The sequence below is a fragment of the Brienomyrus brachyistius genome, chromosome 17 (genome assembly GCF_023856365.1).
Source record: "Brienomyrus brachyistius isolate T26 chromosome 17, BBRACH_0.4, whole genome shotgun sequence".
NCBI lineage: Eukaryota > Metazoa > Chordata > Actinopteri > Osteoglossiformes > Mormyridae > Brienomyrus > Brienomyrus brachyistius.
Window position 1 is genome coordinate 17,831,008 of NC_064549.1, and position 19,847 is coordinate 17,850,854.

At 38.6% G+C, this 19,847-nt stretch overlaps 1 protein-coding gene across 2 annotated transcripts; it reads right to left on the reverse strand.

Moving 5' to 3' along the window:
- Positions 1 to 1,939: 1,939 nt before the first annotated feature.
- LOC125712380 (zinc finger and BTB domain-containing protein 21-like) lies at positions 1,940 to 17,286 on the reverse strand. 2 transcript variants are annotated; one of them, XM_048982373.1, is made up of 2 exons: positions 17,148 to 17,286; positions 1,940 to 5,108 (listed from the first exon to the last, which is right to left on the reverse strand). In XM_048982373.1, the coding sequence occupies exon 2, from the start codon at positions 5,101 to 5,103 to the stop codon at positions 2,491 to 2,493; it is 2,613 nt and encodes an 870-aa protein (XP_048838330.1). In that variant the 5' UTR covers positions 5,104 to 5,108; positions 17,148 to 17,286; the 3' UTR covers positions 1,940 to 2,490. The 2 variants fall into 2 exon arrangements, with proteins under 2 accessions (XP_048838330.1, XP_048838329.1); XM_048982372.1 differs by having other exon boundaries at positions 1,940 to 8,176; positions 17,148 to 17,240.
- Between the last annotated feature and the right edge of the window lie 2,561 nt (positions 17,287 to 19,847).

Below are 19,847 nucleotides of genomic sequence, written 5' to 3' on the forward strand. Positions count from 1 at the left end.
TGCGGGCATCATGTATGGTCCCTAGCCATTTTGGTACAAGGTCCAAATTGTACATTTAGTAACAAACACAAGTTGAACAATGATAGCGTGGCATCTTTTTCCGTTTCAGTATTTTTCTTCATGTACAGATGGAACTATTATGCACACTGTCACGATCTGGCGTGGGGAGAGCGGCGATCGTGCGAGGCGAACGGGTAGGAAGCAGGCAGACAGGCGGAAGTCGGGGCAAACCAGGGATTTAATACGGACAGGGAGCATGGGACATGTAACGCCAACTAACATCAATGACAGACAATGCTAACAGGTAAGACCAGGACTTAAAACCAGACAAGACTAATCAAAGTAAGCAGATACAACAGGGTACAATCAAGGAAATACACGTGGGAAGGCAGGGGGCGTGGCACACACGAGGAGCGGACGAGCCGGGCATGACACACACGAGTGCTATCGATGACTCCAACAACGTCAGGGAAGCCTGCAATTCTCATAATAGCCGCTTGCTACTGCTGTAGGGTTTAGATGTCTGTTGGAAAATCGATGAACTGCCTCACTATATTTGGTGCCATCAGGACCATCACAGTAATATTTATTTACTCACTGTCAAGTACGAGGGACCACAGTCCATGCATTTTCCCGGCTGCTGAAAAATGTAGGGTCATTATTACCTTCATTTCTGCAGTTAGTGCATTGTTACGTGAAGTAGGTTGTATTGTACCTCTTATTAGGTCACTGACAAAAATAATGCCTATATATTTTCAACAATTCATTATTATCATATAATTGCAGGAGATCCTTTCTTTGCTGGAATGTGTGTGGTCTCGTGTGTGGACCTAGTCTTAACACTTAAGAACCTTTATGCATGCCATTTATTCCTAATTCTAAGAGTAAGAGCAAACTCACATCAGTCTTAGAATTTTGACACACTTAAGAGTGAAACATCACTCTGACATGTTTTTTCCATACTGCCCCTGGTTTTTCTAAACTGCCCATAATGTGCGTTTCTGCATGCAGGGTTCCCACTCGAAAGCCCCTTTAAGACATGCACTGCCAACCTGAGCTTTTCTAGACATTCCCCAGGGGGGCTGTATCTGTAAACGCAAATGTCCAAATTGTGGTAAGATGCAAGAAAAGAGGCAAATTCTTCATCTGTGAAGGAGACCAAACCCTTTATTACTCCAAAAAGAAGGAAAAATAATATCCAGTTACCACCAAGACACATGTAGCCTAGCCAGAACTCTGGCAGGAAGAAAAACAACCCTTAAAAACAGATGTGCTCTGAGAAATCTGACTGACCAAGAACCTGCTAGAAAATCAGTCGTACCGGACTGTAAATGGACATTACCTTGCTAGCTCTCCAGGTAATTGCTGATTGACCCCCATTTGCAAATGGAGCAGGAAACTGGTCAGAGAATTCACCGCAAGTTAGTGGACATATTGGTGCCCACATGTTTCTGCTATTCTGTAGCCAAAGTTCTTGAAATGTACATTTAAGGGGGTGTTTGCTATTGTTAGCAGATACTTCAGTCAAGATATACAGTATCGTGTAACTGCCAGTTGTTAATGGGTGGGGAGGGAATAAATGGGCATCAAAAATTAAAAAAAAATAAAAATCAAAGTAACCAATAACAGCCACTTATGCAATATTGGAAAGGTGTGAAATAACCGAATTATGCAAAATAATTAACGATAATAAACAAAACAAAGTAATAAGAAAAAATTTCCCGGCCCAAAAAATGATCCAATCACCTGATTTTCCATCTCTGGAATAGATTTTTTTTTTAAATTCCATGATATTCCACAAATTTCTGTGACCCATGGCAACCCTGTACACGTGTAGCCTGTGGTGGAGTGGCATCTTTTCCAAGCTGTTCCCCTGCTTTACACCCTGTGTCTTTAGGCTCCACAAAAATCATTAGAATTCATAGGGCATGCACACCAGTTTCAGTCCAAAGCACTTTATTTTCCGTAATTAATAAATGAGGCACAAACAACAAAAACATCAAATACCACTTTAACTGCATTTCAGAAAATAATGTTACATTAGTGAATGAATTATTTAAGGGAAACAAGTGCAAAAGCAGTGGACATTTTTAATGCTTTAAATATCAAATTGCAGTAATTGCATATTCACACTTCAGAAAGGGCTCTACTGTACCATAAATTATGAACATTTTTGTGAACAACTCATTGAACAACTGGATTAAATCAGTGTGGACAGTTTCATGGTAAATCTGTTTTACATTAAATCTCAAAATTCAAATACTAGACACAATGTAAATAAGAAACACCCATGACAGTTTACTTTAGTCACTGAGTCCAAAAATAAGGTTGAAAACAAGCACTACAAAATGAGAACGGTTTTCTTCTCACTGACAACACTGAAGTCCAAAATGTTTTACTGTATTCAACATCACTGAGAAAAAAATTTAAATAAAACATTTGGTAGTCAGTTGGAATACCCAGGATGCATCAAAAAGCTATGCACTACATTCAATGATTGGAATGACTTTGCTCATGGCTCCAAAGACTAAAAGCAGTCTTGAAATTGCGACGGCAGAGTTTACAAATGTGGTGCCTCTTAGAGGATGAGGGTGCTGGAGCATGGTTGCTCACTTGATCGGACTGCTTAGAAGGGCTCAGAGTGTCACACAAGATGCCACTGTGTAGGAGTTCACCTGCTGCATTTTCCTCCGTCTTCCTGCCCATAGCAACAGACACACTTTCTGTAATTTCTGATGGGAGGGGCAGAGATGGGGAATTGGAGGAAAAATCTTTTCTTCTCTTTTTGGATGCTGACTCAGAATTGGGTGTGTGCGACTGAATGTGACTCCAGAGACGGAAATTGGTTCTGAAAGATTTCTGGCATATATGACAATTGAAAGGTTTGATGTAGCACAGCAGCTCTTGGTGGCGCTCCAGTTGCTTACAGCCACTGAAATGCCTGCCGCATTTTTCACATGACCACTGGCTAGACTCTTCTAGCTCAAGGGTCTTCGGTCCATGGCTGCAGCTGTTATCAATGTTTTCCTTAGATGGCTCCTCCTCCACCTTTATTTCTTCCTGGAGTGAGAGCAAACTCTCAGTTTTTGGGATGGAACTGCTCTCAGGATGAAATATCACTGGCTTAAAAGAATCAAGGTCAGCATTTTCTCCAGAACCACAAGCTTTCATGCCACTGGCTGCGTCATTGTTGTGATCCTGATGATAAACAGACACTGGCTCCTTTCTGGTTTCTGGTTGACTGTGAACCTCTACTTGGTGCTGCCATAAGCTGAAGGTGGACTGGAAAGTTCGCTTACATTTGTGGCAGGACAAGTTCTTGTACTCACAGTGGATCTCAGTTGGCTTCTTTTTGAAGGAGTCAAAAGGGCCACAATGTGGACCCGTTGCTGCTTGACATCTTTGTTCATGCTCTCCCTGCTCATACTTAGCGCAGAATTTCTCACTGCAGACACTACAAGAACTCACATCTTGGTTTTCGTCCTTCTGAGAATGAAGCTCATGGTCATCTGTCTGGGGTAACGCTTCCTTCACATCATTCAGGATTTCAGATTTCACACAATGGTGCAACATTAAATGTCGTTTGAACTGAGACAATAACCTGTATGTATTTCCACACTGAGGGCAGGTGTTGATTATAGACCTTGACCTAAGATGATATTTATGATTTATTTGAGACTGTAGGCTTCCAGACTTAAGGCCCCATGGCCTTTTCTTTAATTCTCTTTCTTGCACCAAACCAGCAGACTTCCTGTACAATCTGTCATCCATGCCTGTGTAGAAGCTAGTAGTAGGAGCTGGATCTTGCAATATTCCATGCTGCGTCTGGCAATGTGTCCATACTTTGAAGTTGGTGTGAAATCGTTTATTACAGATGTGACACGCATACAGCTTTTCTGGGTTGTGAAACATGTTTATGTGTCGGCATAGTCCAGTGCTGGACCGGAACACCATTAAACAATTCCGACATTTGAAAATTCTGTTCTGTTTTAGCTCCTTCTGCATGTCATTGTTTGCCTTATCGGCTGTGATGCTAGGCCTAGTGCCTTCTGATGAAAAGCTGTGTTCATTAACACCGTTTGGTTTTTTTAATGAGCTACTTTCACTGCATAACCTTGCCTTTCTTTGTTCGTCTTCCTCATTCAGCTCATCAAAGCTCACTGTTAAGTTTCTAACATCAACAGGCAAATCATCCCCAACAGTGACTTGTATTACATCAGAAAGATCTCCCAGTTGATCGCTTGCTTCTATATTAGGGGATTTCTCTGGTGATTCTATTTTCTTTCTTTTATCAAGATGAAACAGAGTAGTACATACGGGATTATCTATCGATAATGATTTGGCCAAAGGAGTTTTGAAAAGAAAACCCACTCTGTCAGTCTGTCTAAACTTTTGATTTCTCTTGCCTGGATTTGCTTCTTTGCAGTCAGTCAGCTGTGGATTGTCACTCAGGCTTATAGTATCTGAGGGTAACTGTCTATGCTGTATTTGCAAATCAATTAAAGATACAGAAGAGGTTACAGATAGCTGTGTGGATTCTTTAATAGGTAGAACAGTCTGCTTTCTTATTGCGTGTTCTGATGGAGTTTTCCCATGTAGATGTATAGCCTCAATATGAGAAAAACTATTTACAGGATTATCACTATGATTCTGGCCAACAATGACATTCCTTGAAGTAAAGCTACCCTCATTGCCCTCGGAAAACATCTTCTTCTTAGACACAATGTAAGAAACCTGAGGCTTCTTTTCCATTATATTATTCAAGAATTGGATTCCCAAACTACAGCCCATCTCTTGAACGGCAGCCAGATATCCTTTGTTCACAAACAGTGAAGAGGAATAGATGTAATTTAACACATTCTCAAAGACTTCTGGGTCACAAAAATCAAGCTGGACAACTGACTGTCCTTGAGTGTTTCCACTGTTAAAGATGGTCTGAAAGTACTCACTGCTTGCAGCAAGAACACTCCTGTGAGCCTGAAATTTGTGGTCACCCACAATTATTATTACATCACAGAGCCGACCATTCAATCGCTGTTCATTGAGCACACTTAATAAGGAGGAGATATGCACTGGATTAATGTAGTGAACCAGACTGTCCATTTTGCCTGTTGGAAAATGAAGAGAGACACTTTCAGATTTCAGACAAAGACAACAAGGCATAAGCAAGCATCAATTTAGACTCCTCTCCAAAGTTTTTAGTGCCATGAGCCACAAAATGTTACTAAATCATGTAAGAACAATATCATTTTAAAACAAAGAAACGTGATATTCATATTGAACAAGCACTGTTTATCACATTTTCATAATTAAACATAACAAAATGATTGATACATACGATAAAATTACTTTGTGAGACATAGGACTACTTCACTTATCAGGTTCATATGTTATTCACATGATCTGCATGCACACTGAATTGACCTCAGTTACGTGCGGACTGATAGTAAGAAGACATAGAACAAGCTGTTAATTTGTCTGATCGGTTTTGTCTGTATGATATGGAGCCTTAAGAGTGCCATAAGAAAGAATAAAAAGGATCTCATAATTACAAGATGCCTGCATACCTGACAACACTCCCGTTTTCCCCATACGGCCATCTACTGGTGCTCTCCTGTTTTATTGTAATCATCAATAAATAATAATAATAAATAATCCTGGTAAATTCCCGTAATTTACATGCCCCTCAAACTTTATTATGAATAATTATCATAGGCGGATCCCTAAGTTTTGTTTGTCTGATGTTACCCAAGTTGCGAGATTGTGTCCCTATTGTTTCATACACAATTATCACACTACATACAATTTCAATCAATTGGACACTACAACATGTCAACCTAAATGTAGTTCGTTTGATTAAATAAAACAATGGTTATCATGGTGGAGGGGTTTGTGTGCCTCCACGATCCTAGGAGCTAAAAACGGGACCATGTAACGGTTGTGATAATATACAGTACATTATAATATATGACAAGTTAGCTGTACTAATAGTGTTAGCTGTAACAAAATAATTGTGTCCTTAGGAACAAAAGTAGCTAACCTGATTTATAGCTAATGAAGTCTTCCACATGACAACCCACAAGATGCCACTGCCTGAGCATGCCTGTTGAAATGAACTAGAATACCACTAGTATTAAGTTAATTCATAAATTCTAGAGCACAGTGTAAATTGCTGTATTTTTCTGTCTTGTACTGACATTCAGTCAACAATAGGCAATTTGCACTGATCAAAGCAGCTTCTTTCCTTGGATTACTGCCCAAGATTGTGATAGGTTATATTTAAAACCCTGCAATCCTGGTGATGAATATTCTTAAAATGGCATTTTATTAAGCATTTAAAATATTTTTCCCGTCCAGCAAAAACACAAATTACAAAATGCTGAAAAGTAAATACATATGCATTTTAAATTCATTTACATTATTTTTATATTTGCCGAGGCGGCATTGACAAGCTGTTGCCATAAGGTGGTTGGTGCCAGTTGCGGCGATAACCCCTGAACCCGGGGGTGGACACCAGCGGTAAAAAGAGCTAACAGGCTGAAGGAGGCCTTCAGAGCTTGGTTAGCTTGCAGAACCTCTGAAGCAGCTGACAGGTAGCTGCAGGCCAAGTAGGAAGTGGCTCTGGCAGTTGCTGAACGGAGGAGTTTGGTGAAGCTATGGAGAAGGACTTTCGTTTGGCCTCGAAAAGATTCTGGCAAACCGTGAGAGGACTCAGGAGGGGGAAGCAGGGCTTCACTAATACTATTTACAGAAGGGATGAAGAACCTCGACTAAGGATATAGTCAGGCGGTGGAAGGAAAATTTTGAGAGATTCACTCTGAATTCTTGAAAGCTCTTGATGTTGTGGGGCTGTCTTGGCTGACACACCTCTTCAACATTGTGGACAGTGCCTTTGGACTGGCAGACTGGGGTGGTGGTCCCAATCTTTAAGAAAGGGGACCGGAGCATGTGTTCCAACTTTAGGGGGATCACACTCCTCAGCCTCCCTGGGAAGGTCTTTGTTGGGGTACTGGAGAGGAGGGTCTATCCATTAGTTGTTCCTCAGATCCAGGAGGAAAAATGTAGATTTCGTCCTGGTTGTGGAGCAGTAAACCAGCTCTTCACCCTCAGATGGGTACTGGAGGGTTTATGGGATTTTTCCCAACCAGTCTACATGAATTTGTGGACTTGAGGCATATGACAGTGTCCCTTGGGGGGTGTTCCAGGAATTTGGGGTACGGGATTCGTTGTTGCGGGCCATAAGATCCTTGCACTAAAGGAGCTAGAGTTCAGTTCACATTGCCAACAGTAAGTCAGACTCGTTCCCAATGGGTCTTGGACTCCGCCAGGGCTGTCACTTCTCACTGATTCTGTTAATAATTTTTATGTACAGGATTTCTAGGCATAACCAAGGGGTAGAGGGGTCCGGTTTAGGGGCCTCAGAACCTTTGCCTTTTGCAGATGATGTGGTACTGCTGACGTCATCAAGCTATAACCTGCAAAATGCACTGGGGTAGTTTGCAGTGGAGTGACGGGGGCTGGGATTAGGATCAGCATCTCCATGTCTAAGGCCATAGTTCTCAGTTGGAAAAGGGTTGATTACCCTCTCCTGGTGGGGGGATAATTTGCTGGCTGAAGCGGAGGAGTTTTCCTGGGGTCTTGTTGACGAGTGAGGAAAAAACGGAGTGGGAAATTGATAGGATCGGTGCAGCGTCTGCAGTAATGCAGTAATGCAGACGCTGTACCATTCCGTTTTGGTGAAGAGGGAGTTGAGCCACTTATGGTCATAAGCTCTGGGTATTGACCCAAAGAATGAGATTGCGGATACAAGTGGTCGAAAGGAGTTTCCTCTGCAGGGTGGCTGGGCTCAGCTTTAGAGATGGGGTGAGGAGCTCAGCCATTTTGGAGTGATTCAAAAGTAGAGCTGCTGCTCCTCCACATCGAAAGGAGCCAGTTGAGATGGTTTGGGCATCTGTCTAGGATGTCTTCTGGATGGCTCCCTGGGGATGTAATTCGGGCACGTCCAACTGGGAGGAGGCCCCAAAGCAGACCCAGGACATGCTGGAGAGATTCTCACTCTTGGCTGGCCTGGAAATGCCTTGTGATTCCCTCAGTGGAGCAGGACGAGGTAGCTGGTGAGAGGGAGGTCTATGCATCCCTGCTTAGACTGATGCCCCTGCGACTCGCCCCAGGATAACTGGCAGAAAATGGAGGGATGGGATTCATATATGAATTGTAATTTGTATTGAAATATAATTGATAATTGCACAAAGTAATAAAAACTTAATCATTTTGAATATTCCAGACCTGTACCAGATTTAGTCCAGGAGTTAAACCAGAGGTATATCTGCTAAATCTGGCCCAGTGCTGACCCACTGTTGGGCTGGAGCCAGCAAGCAAATCCATGCCGGACATGGCCTGTGCGCCAAAAGACACCAATCTGGATCAGTTTGCCAGATCTGAACCAGAAACTATTGTACATTTGGCCCTGGATTTGGGACGGATACTTTTTGCTGTCGGGGAGGTTACAAGTCCCTGGGCTGTCTCAGCTGGGCACCTTTGAAGCTCCTGGCCACTTCCGTGTGTCGCATGCTGGTTAGTGCTGGTTTGGTGCTGGTGTAGCTAGTGGACCAGCACAGCTGTGCTGCTCTACCTGCAGATGAAGCTCGTCTGCCAGCAATATTTCATTAATATATAAGGATATGTTATTTTATAGTTTTGAGGCCTTTATAATTAACATAAAATGTGGAGAATAGTATAAATAAACCTTTCTATGGGTAGGTGTTTCCAGACTTTTGGTTGGCACTGTATGTGTTTTATATTATATAATACGTTATATCGTCTGGCATCCCCTGATTTCCCCTAAATACAGTTTTCCCGTTTGCTTTTCAAACAGAAAAACAAAAGCATGAAGCCTTGTTTTTCGCATTTCCTGTTTTCTCTTTTTCCCGTTCTGATTTTAAAACAGAAAACATGAAAAATGCTGCTGTTTTCCATTTTTCTGATTTAGTTTTGAAACAGAAAATTCAAAGAACAGACGATTCATGAATTTAGGCCTTGCAGTGAGTGGAGTTAGGCTTAGAGCTGGGGGTGAAGTTACACTTTAAATGGAAGATCCCCATCCCTTCCATTCATTGTGACTGGTAACTGGTAATTGATATTGGGCAATTCAGATTCCAGTGACTGGCAATCATGATTGGCCCATAAAAATCCTGATCAGAGTATCGCTAATTCAGAGTCGTATGAGCAACAACTTTTACTCCCAAAAGCTTAACTATAGCTAATTGGAAAGCTAATGTTTGTTTAAATTCAACTTTTAGATGAGTCCAAGTCTCAGTTTTCAAGGTCAAAGTTTGTCTTGTGAACTGCACTTTACCCATTTGGTTATTAAAAAAAAGGGCTTGCAGTAACAAGTTTGGTTTTCTTTTAAAATGTATGTACAAGTACAGTTGATCCTCAATGGGTATTTGATATAATGCAGGGTCAGAGTAACAAATTGAGAATTTTAGACAGTCTTTCCAGATTGCGGGGGGACTGAACCACAACCGCCGTGATATGGAACAGTCGACTGTACTACTTGAAAATACAACATTGACATGTTAGTGGTCGTGAGATAAGCAACCCAAAAGTGTAAAAGATTTTTTTCCTGAAATGCTACTTTGGACCTTAAAAAAGCACGTGGAAGTCAAGGTAAATATTTTTCAATTTGTTGCGAAGTACATACTTAATTGGCAAGTAAGTTAAAATGCTTTCAAACAAGTAAAATGTGTTGGTATTCCTGCAGGAGATAAAAGGCTCTGAACTTCCAAAAAAACATTTCACTGAAACCACACACTCGTCTCACTCTTGATATCAGAAATTCAATTGTATCTAGTTATAATTCTGTTTTTAAACGTATTTCAATGGGAGCTGGAATTTGACATCAGGAATGCAATTGTAGCTCAATATTATAATAAGTTTAACTAGTTCAAATTTGATCTCAGGAATTAAATTTTAACAAGTGAAAATGCCAACTGTTGATAGAAATAAAGTTTTAAAATAGTTGAAAATCCAATTTCTGATATCAGAAATTCAATTGTAACTAGTTATACTTCTGTTTTATACTAGTTCAAATTTTAATATATACTAAATAATTATTGAAACTGTAAAGCTTGCTAAGGTTTGTTCCCTACAGTAGAGTAAAAAATGTTTTAGCATAACTTATTGATGGTCTCAACCCAGATGAATCACGGTCCTTCAGATATACAGGGCATAAAAATTGATACATCAGTGTATTTTATTTTGTAGTCCAACACCATAGTTTTACAGCCCATATGTAGCCTTACATGTATCATGCAGACCGCCTCATTATGCTAACAGGCAAAAAACTGAATTACGCAATGTCATACATTAATAGATGGTAATCACTACAGTGTACCGTACTGAGGTAGGTAGTATAGGCGTCGGTAGAAAGTCCTTCTGTAGTAGCTTAAATTAGAGTCAGACTAATACAGGATTTTTTTATATCAATTTCGATATCTGACAATTTAAAAATAAGATAATGATACACTATATGGACAAAAGTATTGGGACAGACCTCCTACTCAATGAATTCAGGTGTTTCATTCAGACCCATTGCCACAGGTGTATAAAATCAAGCACCTAACCATGCAGTCAGGTTCACAAACATTTTTGATAGAATGGGTGGTTCTGTAGAGTGAATTCAAGCGTGTTATTGTCACAAAATGCCACCTTTGCAATAAGTCAGTTTGTGAAGTTTCTTCCCTGATAGCTACTCCACAGTCAACTCTAAGTGGTATTACAGCAAAGTGGAAGTGTTTAGGAACAACAGAAACTCAGTCACAAGTGGCAGACCACACAAAGGAGCAGCGGGGTCATGGAGTGCTGAGGTACAAAGTGCGTAAAAGTCACCAAAGCTCTGGATTAGGCTTCCATAGCCGAGCAGCTGCATGCAAGTCTCACATCACCAACTGCAATGCCAAGCGTCAGAGAGTGGTGTAAGGCCTGGCAGCACTGGACTCTGGAGCAGTGGAAAAGTGTTCTGTGGAGTGACTAATCACGCTTCTCTATTTGAATTCACTCTACAGAACACTAACAACTGTATCTCACAATATCAAATCTGTAAAACTCCTTAAGTTTGCAAACGATACCATCCTGATTTGACTCATAAAAAAATGGGGATGAATTCAACTACAGATAGGAAGCAAGTCGACTGGTGTCATGGTGTGATGTAAACAATTTAGACTTGAATACACAAAAAACAGTGGAAATGATCACTGACTTCTGGAAAAATCCCCCAGCACCACCTCCTTTGGTCATATGGAACACTACTGTTAGCAGAGCTGAAACTGTCAAATTTCTGGGCACCACAATCCAACAAGACCTCAAATGGGGTTATGGTCATAATAAAGATTTCATCATTTAAAATTTAGGGTATTAATGGGCATTAACAATTTTTATATAATTCTACTATTTAGGGTAGTTTCACAACTAAATATAACTGATCAATATTGGGGGGGGGGGGCGACAAGTCACCTATTCCCCCCATTTCTGACACCCGTGTAAATATGCAAACTATAGCATGCATGCACGAGTGCCTGTATTTGTGGTAAGAGGCGAGGAAGTGTGACATTAAAAAAAAAAAAACAATTCTGTTTTTCCTAAAGCTTTATATGCAACGGTTCTTGTGGGATGGTCTCCACCACGAAATGTACATTAGTAGTCAATACGAATAGTTAAATTTCAAATGCAAATGACAGGCTTGGGCAGTATTAAAGTAATATGGTATAATGCCACGTTTTGGGTATGGTAATACATACTTCAGCATCGAGTGTTTGACATACAAATACTAGATAACATTTATGGCCACATATGGATTGTATATTTGTATCATGGTGTGACACACTAAACACACATGGTCAAAATAAAACAAATAAGAATGCAGACTTCCAGCTTAAACTATGCCCACCTCAGTTCAACAAATCCTTCAAAGTGGGCAGCGCTACTATTGACGTATAAAGGTATTGCTCAGATCAGTTATATGGAATAACATTTGCTTTGAAAAAGAAAAAAGATTTACACTCAAAAAAAATTGCCTTGTGTTCTCAATTTTCTCAGAAAACAGAAAAGACTCCAGCAGACTCCAAATGGCACAAACAGCCCCTAAAATAAGAATGTATGATAATTATCCATTAATATTTTAATTATATATATATATAGCTGTAATAGTACAAAAATAAGTTCTCATCAGAAAACACTGAATAGTTTTTTGCTACCCACAGAGTAGAATGCTATAATTCAAATGGAAAGTAACATTTCTTAGCTCTGGTAGCTAGGTGCAATACACATGATGCAAAGCCCATTTGTTAAAGTTAAATGGAATGACCTTGTAATTAATGCCATGACTTTTTTCAAAAGTGGATAATTATTTATGGTGCGAGATAATCCTAGCAAATTTTATAAGAATTCTAGCTGATGAGTAACCACACTGAAAAAATGATTGTTGGCCTTAGTAATTTTTGCTGTTTGAAATGAGAAGATTTTGCCTAAAATGCCATTTTTCTAAATGTATTTAATTAGAAGAGTATATATGTGTAGCCCAATATTTGGAATTTTTTATTATACTCAAAATTTTGTGCAAACGCTGCTAATTAATTTGAGGAATGCCGACATTCACTAGAAGGGAGCACGTCTAAGTAAATGTTTTAAGACTTCATGGGATTACACTCGACAGAAAGTTCAGGGGAAGAAAATATTTGAAGAACATGCTTACCAACGAATAATTTTACAAGTAAGAGCAGACTTACTGTTCATTTTAATGTGTTTAAGGTAAAGAATGGATTTTGAGTTCAAAACATAAGCATGTATATTATCTGTTAGGGTGCATCTACACTGAAAAAGGTATTTTCACTGGACGAGAATTTGTCTGCTGTTGGCTCAGTAGACTCAGCAGTGAAACTGAAAATTCACTAATTCCAAGTTGGATTAGTTTTTAGAATTCAATTTTTTGATACAACTTGTGTATACCGCGAGGGTCATGTGCAGTGATGAAAAGGCTGTGACCAGTAGGATTTAAGAGCAAGATAAACTCGCAGCGATGTGGATCACTAAAATTAAAAAAGTCAGAATAGTTCCCGAATTGTTTAATAATATTGAGTTGAGTTTAGAATAGTATTTAAATTGACCTTCCAGCAACTGACATGAATATTGTTAATATGTTTTAATTTCAATCACAAGCATTAGCTGCGCGTGCAAATCCCCCACAGCTGATGAAAAAAAAAGATGGCCGGAAATGTATGTTGATGCTTCCATGTCCCATTCTCGCCAGTGTGGGGAAGCAATAAAAAAGGCCAATAGGATGTTGGGGTATATCTCCAGGTGTGTGGAGTATAAGTCAAGGGAGGTGATCCTACGATTATACAATTCCTTGGTGAGACCTCACCTAGAATATTGTGTGCAGGTTTGGTCACCATATCTTAAAAAGGACATTGTGGCCTTAGAAAAGGTGCAGCATAGGGCCACAAAAATGATTCCTGGTCTTAGAGGATTGTCATATGAGGAACGTTTACTTGAGCTAAATCATGATCCAGGTATATAAGATTCTAACAGATTTGGATGCTGTTCAACCAAATAGTTACTTCAGCATTAGTTTAAATACACGAACTCGTGGCCATAGGTGGAAATTAGCGGGAGAACATTTCAAGCTGGATTTAAGGAAGCACTTCTTTACACAGCGTGTAGTCAGAGTATGGAATAGCCTTCCTGATAATGTAGTGCAAGCTGAATCCTTGGGTTCCTTTAAATCAGAGCTAGATAAGATTTTAACGACTCTGAGCTATTAGTTTAGTTCTCCCCAAGCGACCTTGATGGGCCGAATGGCCTCCTCTTGTTTGTATAGTTCTTATGTTCTTAAATTTTTGATGTCACCCAGGTAGCTTCAGTAATTTTAATAATAACTTTAAAAGGTTTTTATTTTCTGCCTCGTGCCCATTGCTTCCGGAATAGGCTCCAGATCCCCCGCGACCCAGTAGGATAAGCGGTTTGGAAAATGGATGGATGGATGGGTTTTTATTTTGTTTTCTGAATATCACTGAATATAAACAGGTGAATATTGATTGTATCCTTCATGTGGTTCTATATTTATTTAATCACAGACAGTTTTGTTAATAATGATTGAATATTGTATTTCAGGTGAAAGAAGAATTCAAAAGGTTGACAGCCATTGATTGGGAATCATAGTTCTATTCTAACCTACACAAAAACACAGACTCCTAAGTTTATACGACTCGAAGGGAGGAAAAAAATGCATGACTTGCTGATGCTGCTGGACCAGGTAATAAATATTTACTAATGAAGCATTTATTAGCATTTACTATAATTAGTAAATAAACAGATTTAATAAACCTATAACCTTCTTGTGTTTGTCTGTTTATGTTCCATTAAGGATGCTGGTGTGGACAACTATAGAGATGTAGTGATTTGTGGCTTGATGGTACACTTCTCTGAAAATGTTGAGCACCTCATCACACATTACCAGGTTAGTGTAGTACAGTGTACATCTACCACACCTTTTCACTGTCATGTGTAGCACAGCTGCATCCTGAAGTGCCTCTGTTACCACTACAGATGTGATTTTATCTGGCCTCAACAAATTTCACAAGTCCATAGCTCAAGAAATAAACTACAAGGCAGGTTCAGACTCTGCAAACCGACACATTACGTAATTAACACATGTGGCCCAGATTACCCTGCATGGTCAAAGTATACCCTTAAAATTTCCAAAATTTTATTAGATTTTTGGCTAAGCAATGTTTAGCTCTCAGAAACAGATATTTGACTTTTCAATCAGTCATTTTTCATGGAAAGAAATAAATCACAAGGCACATTGTTTTCAAGCTGGCAAAACCAAAGATGGAGCTGTTTTTTTTTCCAATTTAAAGTCTGCTCTCACCAAGTGGTCATTTTGATTTTGTTATATAGAATAACTGTAAAGGTACCAGTATGCAAAACTGGAGCCTGCTAGGTGGTTTAGTTATTGATAAATGATTTTGAGATTATCAAAAACTGACCCTGACACCCCTCTCCCATCACAGAATTGGCTGCATGGGTACACATGGTATTTATTCTGAATTTGTGAGACTGAAGTGTGTAGGATTTATGGAAAATTGGTTGATTTGATATGGAATAACTCTGTAGTTACTGCTATCACAATATTGTTCCACTCAGTTTTTTTCTAACATGACTTTTGACTTCAAATCCTGCAGTGTTCTGTAGTGTTGGTGAACTGAACCCTAATGACCTGAAACACCACACACTGAAGATTGTAATTAAAGGGTGGTCTGCAGATGATAGTCTGTTAGAGGCAGGGATTTTTTTTTTTGGGGGGGGGGGGACACACAGGTGATTGTAGGATTACAAAGTATCCCAAATGCATGCGTCATCCTTCTTGGCCTCATAAATGTGATCCATCCGGGTTATCCCAATCCACTGAGGTGTGCATGTGAACTTTTCTAAAAACTTCTACTGGATCTCAACAGTGGGAAATAATGTGTTATAATAGTTTATGGCTGTGAACCCAACTAATTGCTCAGAACTCATTATATTAACAGATAATGTAACATACTGTTATGCGTTTCAGTTAAAACTTAGGTTTTCAGTGAGCAGTGGTTAAGGGGATTTTACTACATTTCAAGTTTGTGTTTGAGTTGCAGACATACTTATGTACCAGAAAGACATTTGTTATTTGTTGGAAAAAAATGGTGTTTGTGTTTTTTTTTTATCATTTATTTTCGTTGGCTGTTAAAGGAAAGGCTGTATGCCATTTTGTATTTTTAGAAAATAAATAATACAGATTTCAAATAAGAATTTTATTTGTGTTATTTTGTGATGTTTAAAATTATTTTACATGCTAACATCCACCTGCTACATTCAGTAGTAACAGTACTAATTATGTATGATAGCAATAACTCAGATTACTACTCTAATTTGTCTTTGAATATTAAGAATCTCTAAATTAACCTGCTTAATTTCATTGGCTGGAGAAAATATTTAAGTAAAGACATTAAATTGAATTTATATTCTTTGGTAATGTCAGTTTAAGTTTTTTTGTTCAGTACAAGTTACCTAGAGTAGAGTATACTTAAAAACAAGGGTGCAAAATGGTGCACTAAATTTTTGAGTAAAATCAGCTAATTATTTTTTTCAGTGCAATGGACTACTACTATCGGTGTGATTTGTCAATAATGAATGGCATCTAAAACACTCAGAATATGTGAAATCCACAGAAATATGTAGATCTACTGCAGCTACAGGTTTTGCTGCCCTGGACAGTGAATAGCAATGAATAAATTACCTAATAAAAATGTGTGCACTTTAGAAGCAAATTTCAGTAGTAGTAAAGTTAGAAACTAAATATATTCAGTAAGGTGCCCATTCACATTGCCTGAAGTTCGACTTCACCTTAATTTCAGTACAAATATCCAATAATTTAGGCTGAAAGAACTAGGTAATATGCAATACACTAATAAATTTGTGTGTCCATAAAACAATCAGTTTAGGTTGGTGTACTCGTTTTCTCTCAAAAAAAAAACACAAGCCAACACGCTCACTGTAAGTTATTTGTTTTTTTGCCCCAATTGCTCATACCTCATACATGGATGAAATCAACGTAGTAAATATAAATATTATAACCCTTAACTAAAAATTTTGTTCACATAGACATGTTAATATGTGATCAAAATTAAATTAAAATCGTTACTGCCCGAGTACTGTATTGTACTATACAGAAGCGTCATGAAACGAAGTACTCTCATGCAAGTTGTGCTCAAACCGCGAACCTTTTCATTAAATACCAGATCCAATTGAGGTCGACACATTTTGACAGAAAAACACATCTCGAAAAAGCTCCCAAAAGCGACGCCACAGCCGGCAGTAACTAGCCCCCGCCAACTCAAACGTTTACTTTTAGTAACATAAATACAGTACTTGTGTGAAAACATGTACGCAGCGCGCATGCGTACGATCATCACACAGTTCATTCTGTGCGCATACTCGGCCCCGACAGTAGTAAAATAAAGAAAAGCGACAGTTACGTCAGGACAAGATGCCTCTCATCAACCGCAACGATTATGACAAAGACTGCTGCTCACGACAAAAGTTATTTAACTCACCTTGACAATGCAGGGATTTCCTGCTAGTTTCAACAGCAGTTCAGATTTCCACCGAGTGTGTAGCAGCGGAGATTTCATCCATTTTGAATTTGACGTCATCAGACACCAAAGGTGAAGTAATGAGGAAAAAATGTTTGTCACGTGCACCTTACCCTCGTAGGTTTCATACATGTTGAGGTGTAACTAAAGCCTAGTTCAATGTTACTTTTTCGTGCACGATTAAGCCCGCTTGTTAGTGCTTGCGGACTCTTATATGCATATTACATTTGTTCGTGAACTCAGCTGGTCGGGGTTGGCGCATGCCTACAACAATGATATTCTAGCAGACCAGGGGGTATTCCACAAAGCAAAATTTCCCGGATAGCTGGCTAACTAAAGCCAAACGTGAAAACAGTCATAAAGCAAGAGAGTAAATGACATTCCTGTTGGACAATCCTTTCATTTTGCCTAAATGATATGGCTAAAAAACACTGATTTGTTGAATACCCCCTGGAGAGGGCATATGTATTGCAGCAAGCAGAATACAATCAGTGTAGTGAAAAGGGTAAAAAGTCTTATGATAATTTTTAAAGAACTCATGGCCATAGGTGGAAATTAGCTGGAGAATTTTAAGCTGGATTTGAGAAAGCACTTCTTTACACAGCGCGTAGTTAGAATATGGAATAATCTTCCTGTTTGTGTAGTGCAAGATAAAACCTCAGGTTTTTAAATCAGAGCTAGGTAAGATTTTAACAACTCTGAGCAATTAGTTGAGTTCTCCCCAAACAAGCTTGATGGACCGAATGACCTTCTCTCATTTGGAAATTTTTATGTTTTTATAAAGTAATATTGTAAAAGGTATTTTGGCAACTTGCATGAAAACATGCATGAAAATTAGTTGGAACAAATAACTCTTTGCTGCAGAACATGAATTGCATCGATCAATGAGTATGCAAATATCAATGGAAAAATAATGCAATACAAACATTTACCCAAGCACACAAATGTCAGAAATTACAAATTGATGGCAAACAACTGGTAAGTCTCCTTTGCAACCAATTCAGATCATCCACTGAGGTTGAACATTATTGTATGTAACAGATACTTTGTATAAGTTTTTTTTTATTATTTAAAAATGCCTAAAATTATATTGTTAAAATTCAAGGTAAGTAATAGCATTTGTTTTAGGTGAACTCAATTATTTTTTTAAAAGCAACTGTAAGCAATAACTGCAGACCACCTCATGGAAAATGAAAGTATAGCATTGTGGCCTAGCATCTCGCCCCCCTGTAAGGTAATTGGGATTGTAACTTTGTACATCTTGTGAAAGACTTTTGATCTTCTCTTTGACTATATCAATGGTCCTGGGTCGCTGTTTTTTTCTGGATCTGACAGCTGGTAGTTGCCACCTTCCTCCAATAAAAAATTTCTGACAAGCTACAGATATTGTGAGCCCATCAGAGAGCCTGTGCCATGTTTCCACGCCAGGATAGTAGCATCGAAACAGCCAAATGTGTGCATATCGGACACCAGGTTTGAGCGGTTTCCTTTCAGCTTTTCAAAGGTTTTCCTGAAGTCTGATGTGCCTCCATACACCTCCTGATTATAGACCATGGCTGAAAACTCCTGGCACAGGATATCCAATTTCTTCCTGATTCCAGAAGCTGGAAAGTGAAATAACTGTTATGCACTGTTAGCATATCATCTGTCCACAATGCCATGTCAATGTCTAGTTTAGCACTGTACAAATATAATGAGTTCATGACTTTTGAGCACAATACACACTTTTTTTTAAATCAAAAACATGCTGGTTCTCCCTGCCATATTTCTAAGTAATGTTATGTAAAACATGATGTTGCTCATCTTGGCTGAGCAACTGGTGTTCAGGTCCTTCAGCAAAGGCATTAGGGTTGTGAGTATTATGAAGGCACCTGTATGGCACCTAATAATAGATACATCATCAGTCACAATGCAAAGTACTATCTACACTATACAGAAATAATTATTGAGGAGGTGTTTTGGGTATATCCAACTGGGAGCAATGTTTATTTTGTTGACGAAAAATTTTGGTCATGGTTATCATCAATGACCTTTATTTTCAGACTAAAACGAGACGATAACTAAATAAAAATGATTTTACGAGGCATAAGACTATAATGGAGTGCATTGACAATTTTATCAATGAATTTCGTCAATAAAAACAAGACGAAAAAGTTTTCCAGAGATGAGATCCAATCAGAACTAATGTAGTTCGAGTAATGCAGGGGTATTCAACTAAAATTTAAAGAGGTCCAGTTAGAGAAAATTTCATGAAGGTCCGGAAGATCATAATGTCTGACTATTTAAGTAGCCTATTAGTTGTATCAACATTGCATGTAATCAAAAGCTGACTATCAAATCAAATTAATTCAGTACAATTCAAAAACTTTTTGACAATATTTATTATTACATAACATAGAACTGAAAATATATGTATGATTGCCGATATGTATAATGTTTTCTCATATACTAAATAACAGTAGGGCTGCATTTCAAAATAAGATAAAAATTGTGCATGTTTAAATAAAGTGTTTAAGCCGTAAAACCCAACACAGTCGTGTTTATGTAATTTATTTTAGTGTTCATGGATTTAAGTACTGGTTTCGATAATCCCACACCGGTAATAAAATTAAAGTTTCGTTTTAATATAAATACATATGAACTTATCACTTTAATGTTAAA

Coding starts and splice junctions, on each gene's coding strand:
- LOC125712380 (XM_048982372.1), bottom strand. CDS start 5,163: ATGCCTTGTTGTCTTTGTCTGAAATCTGAAAGTGTCTCTCTTCATTTT.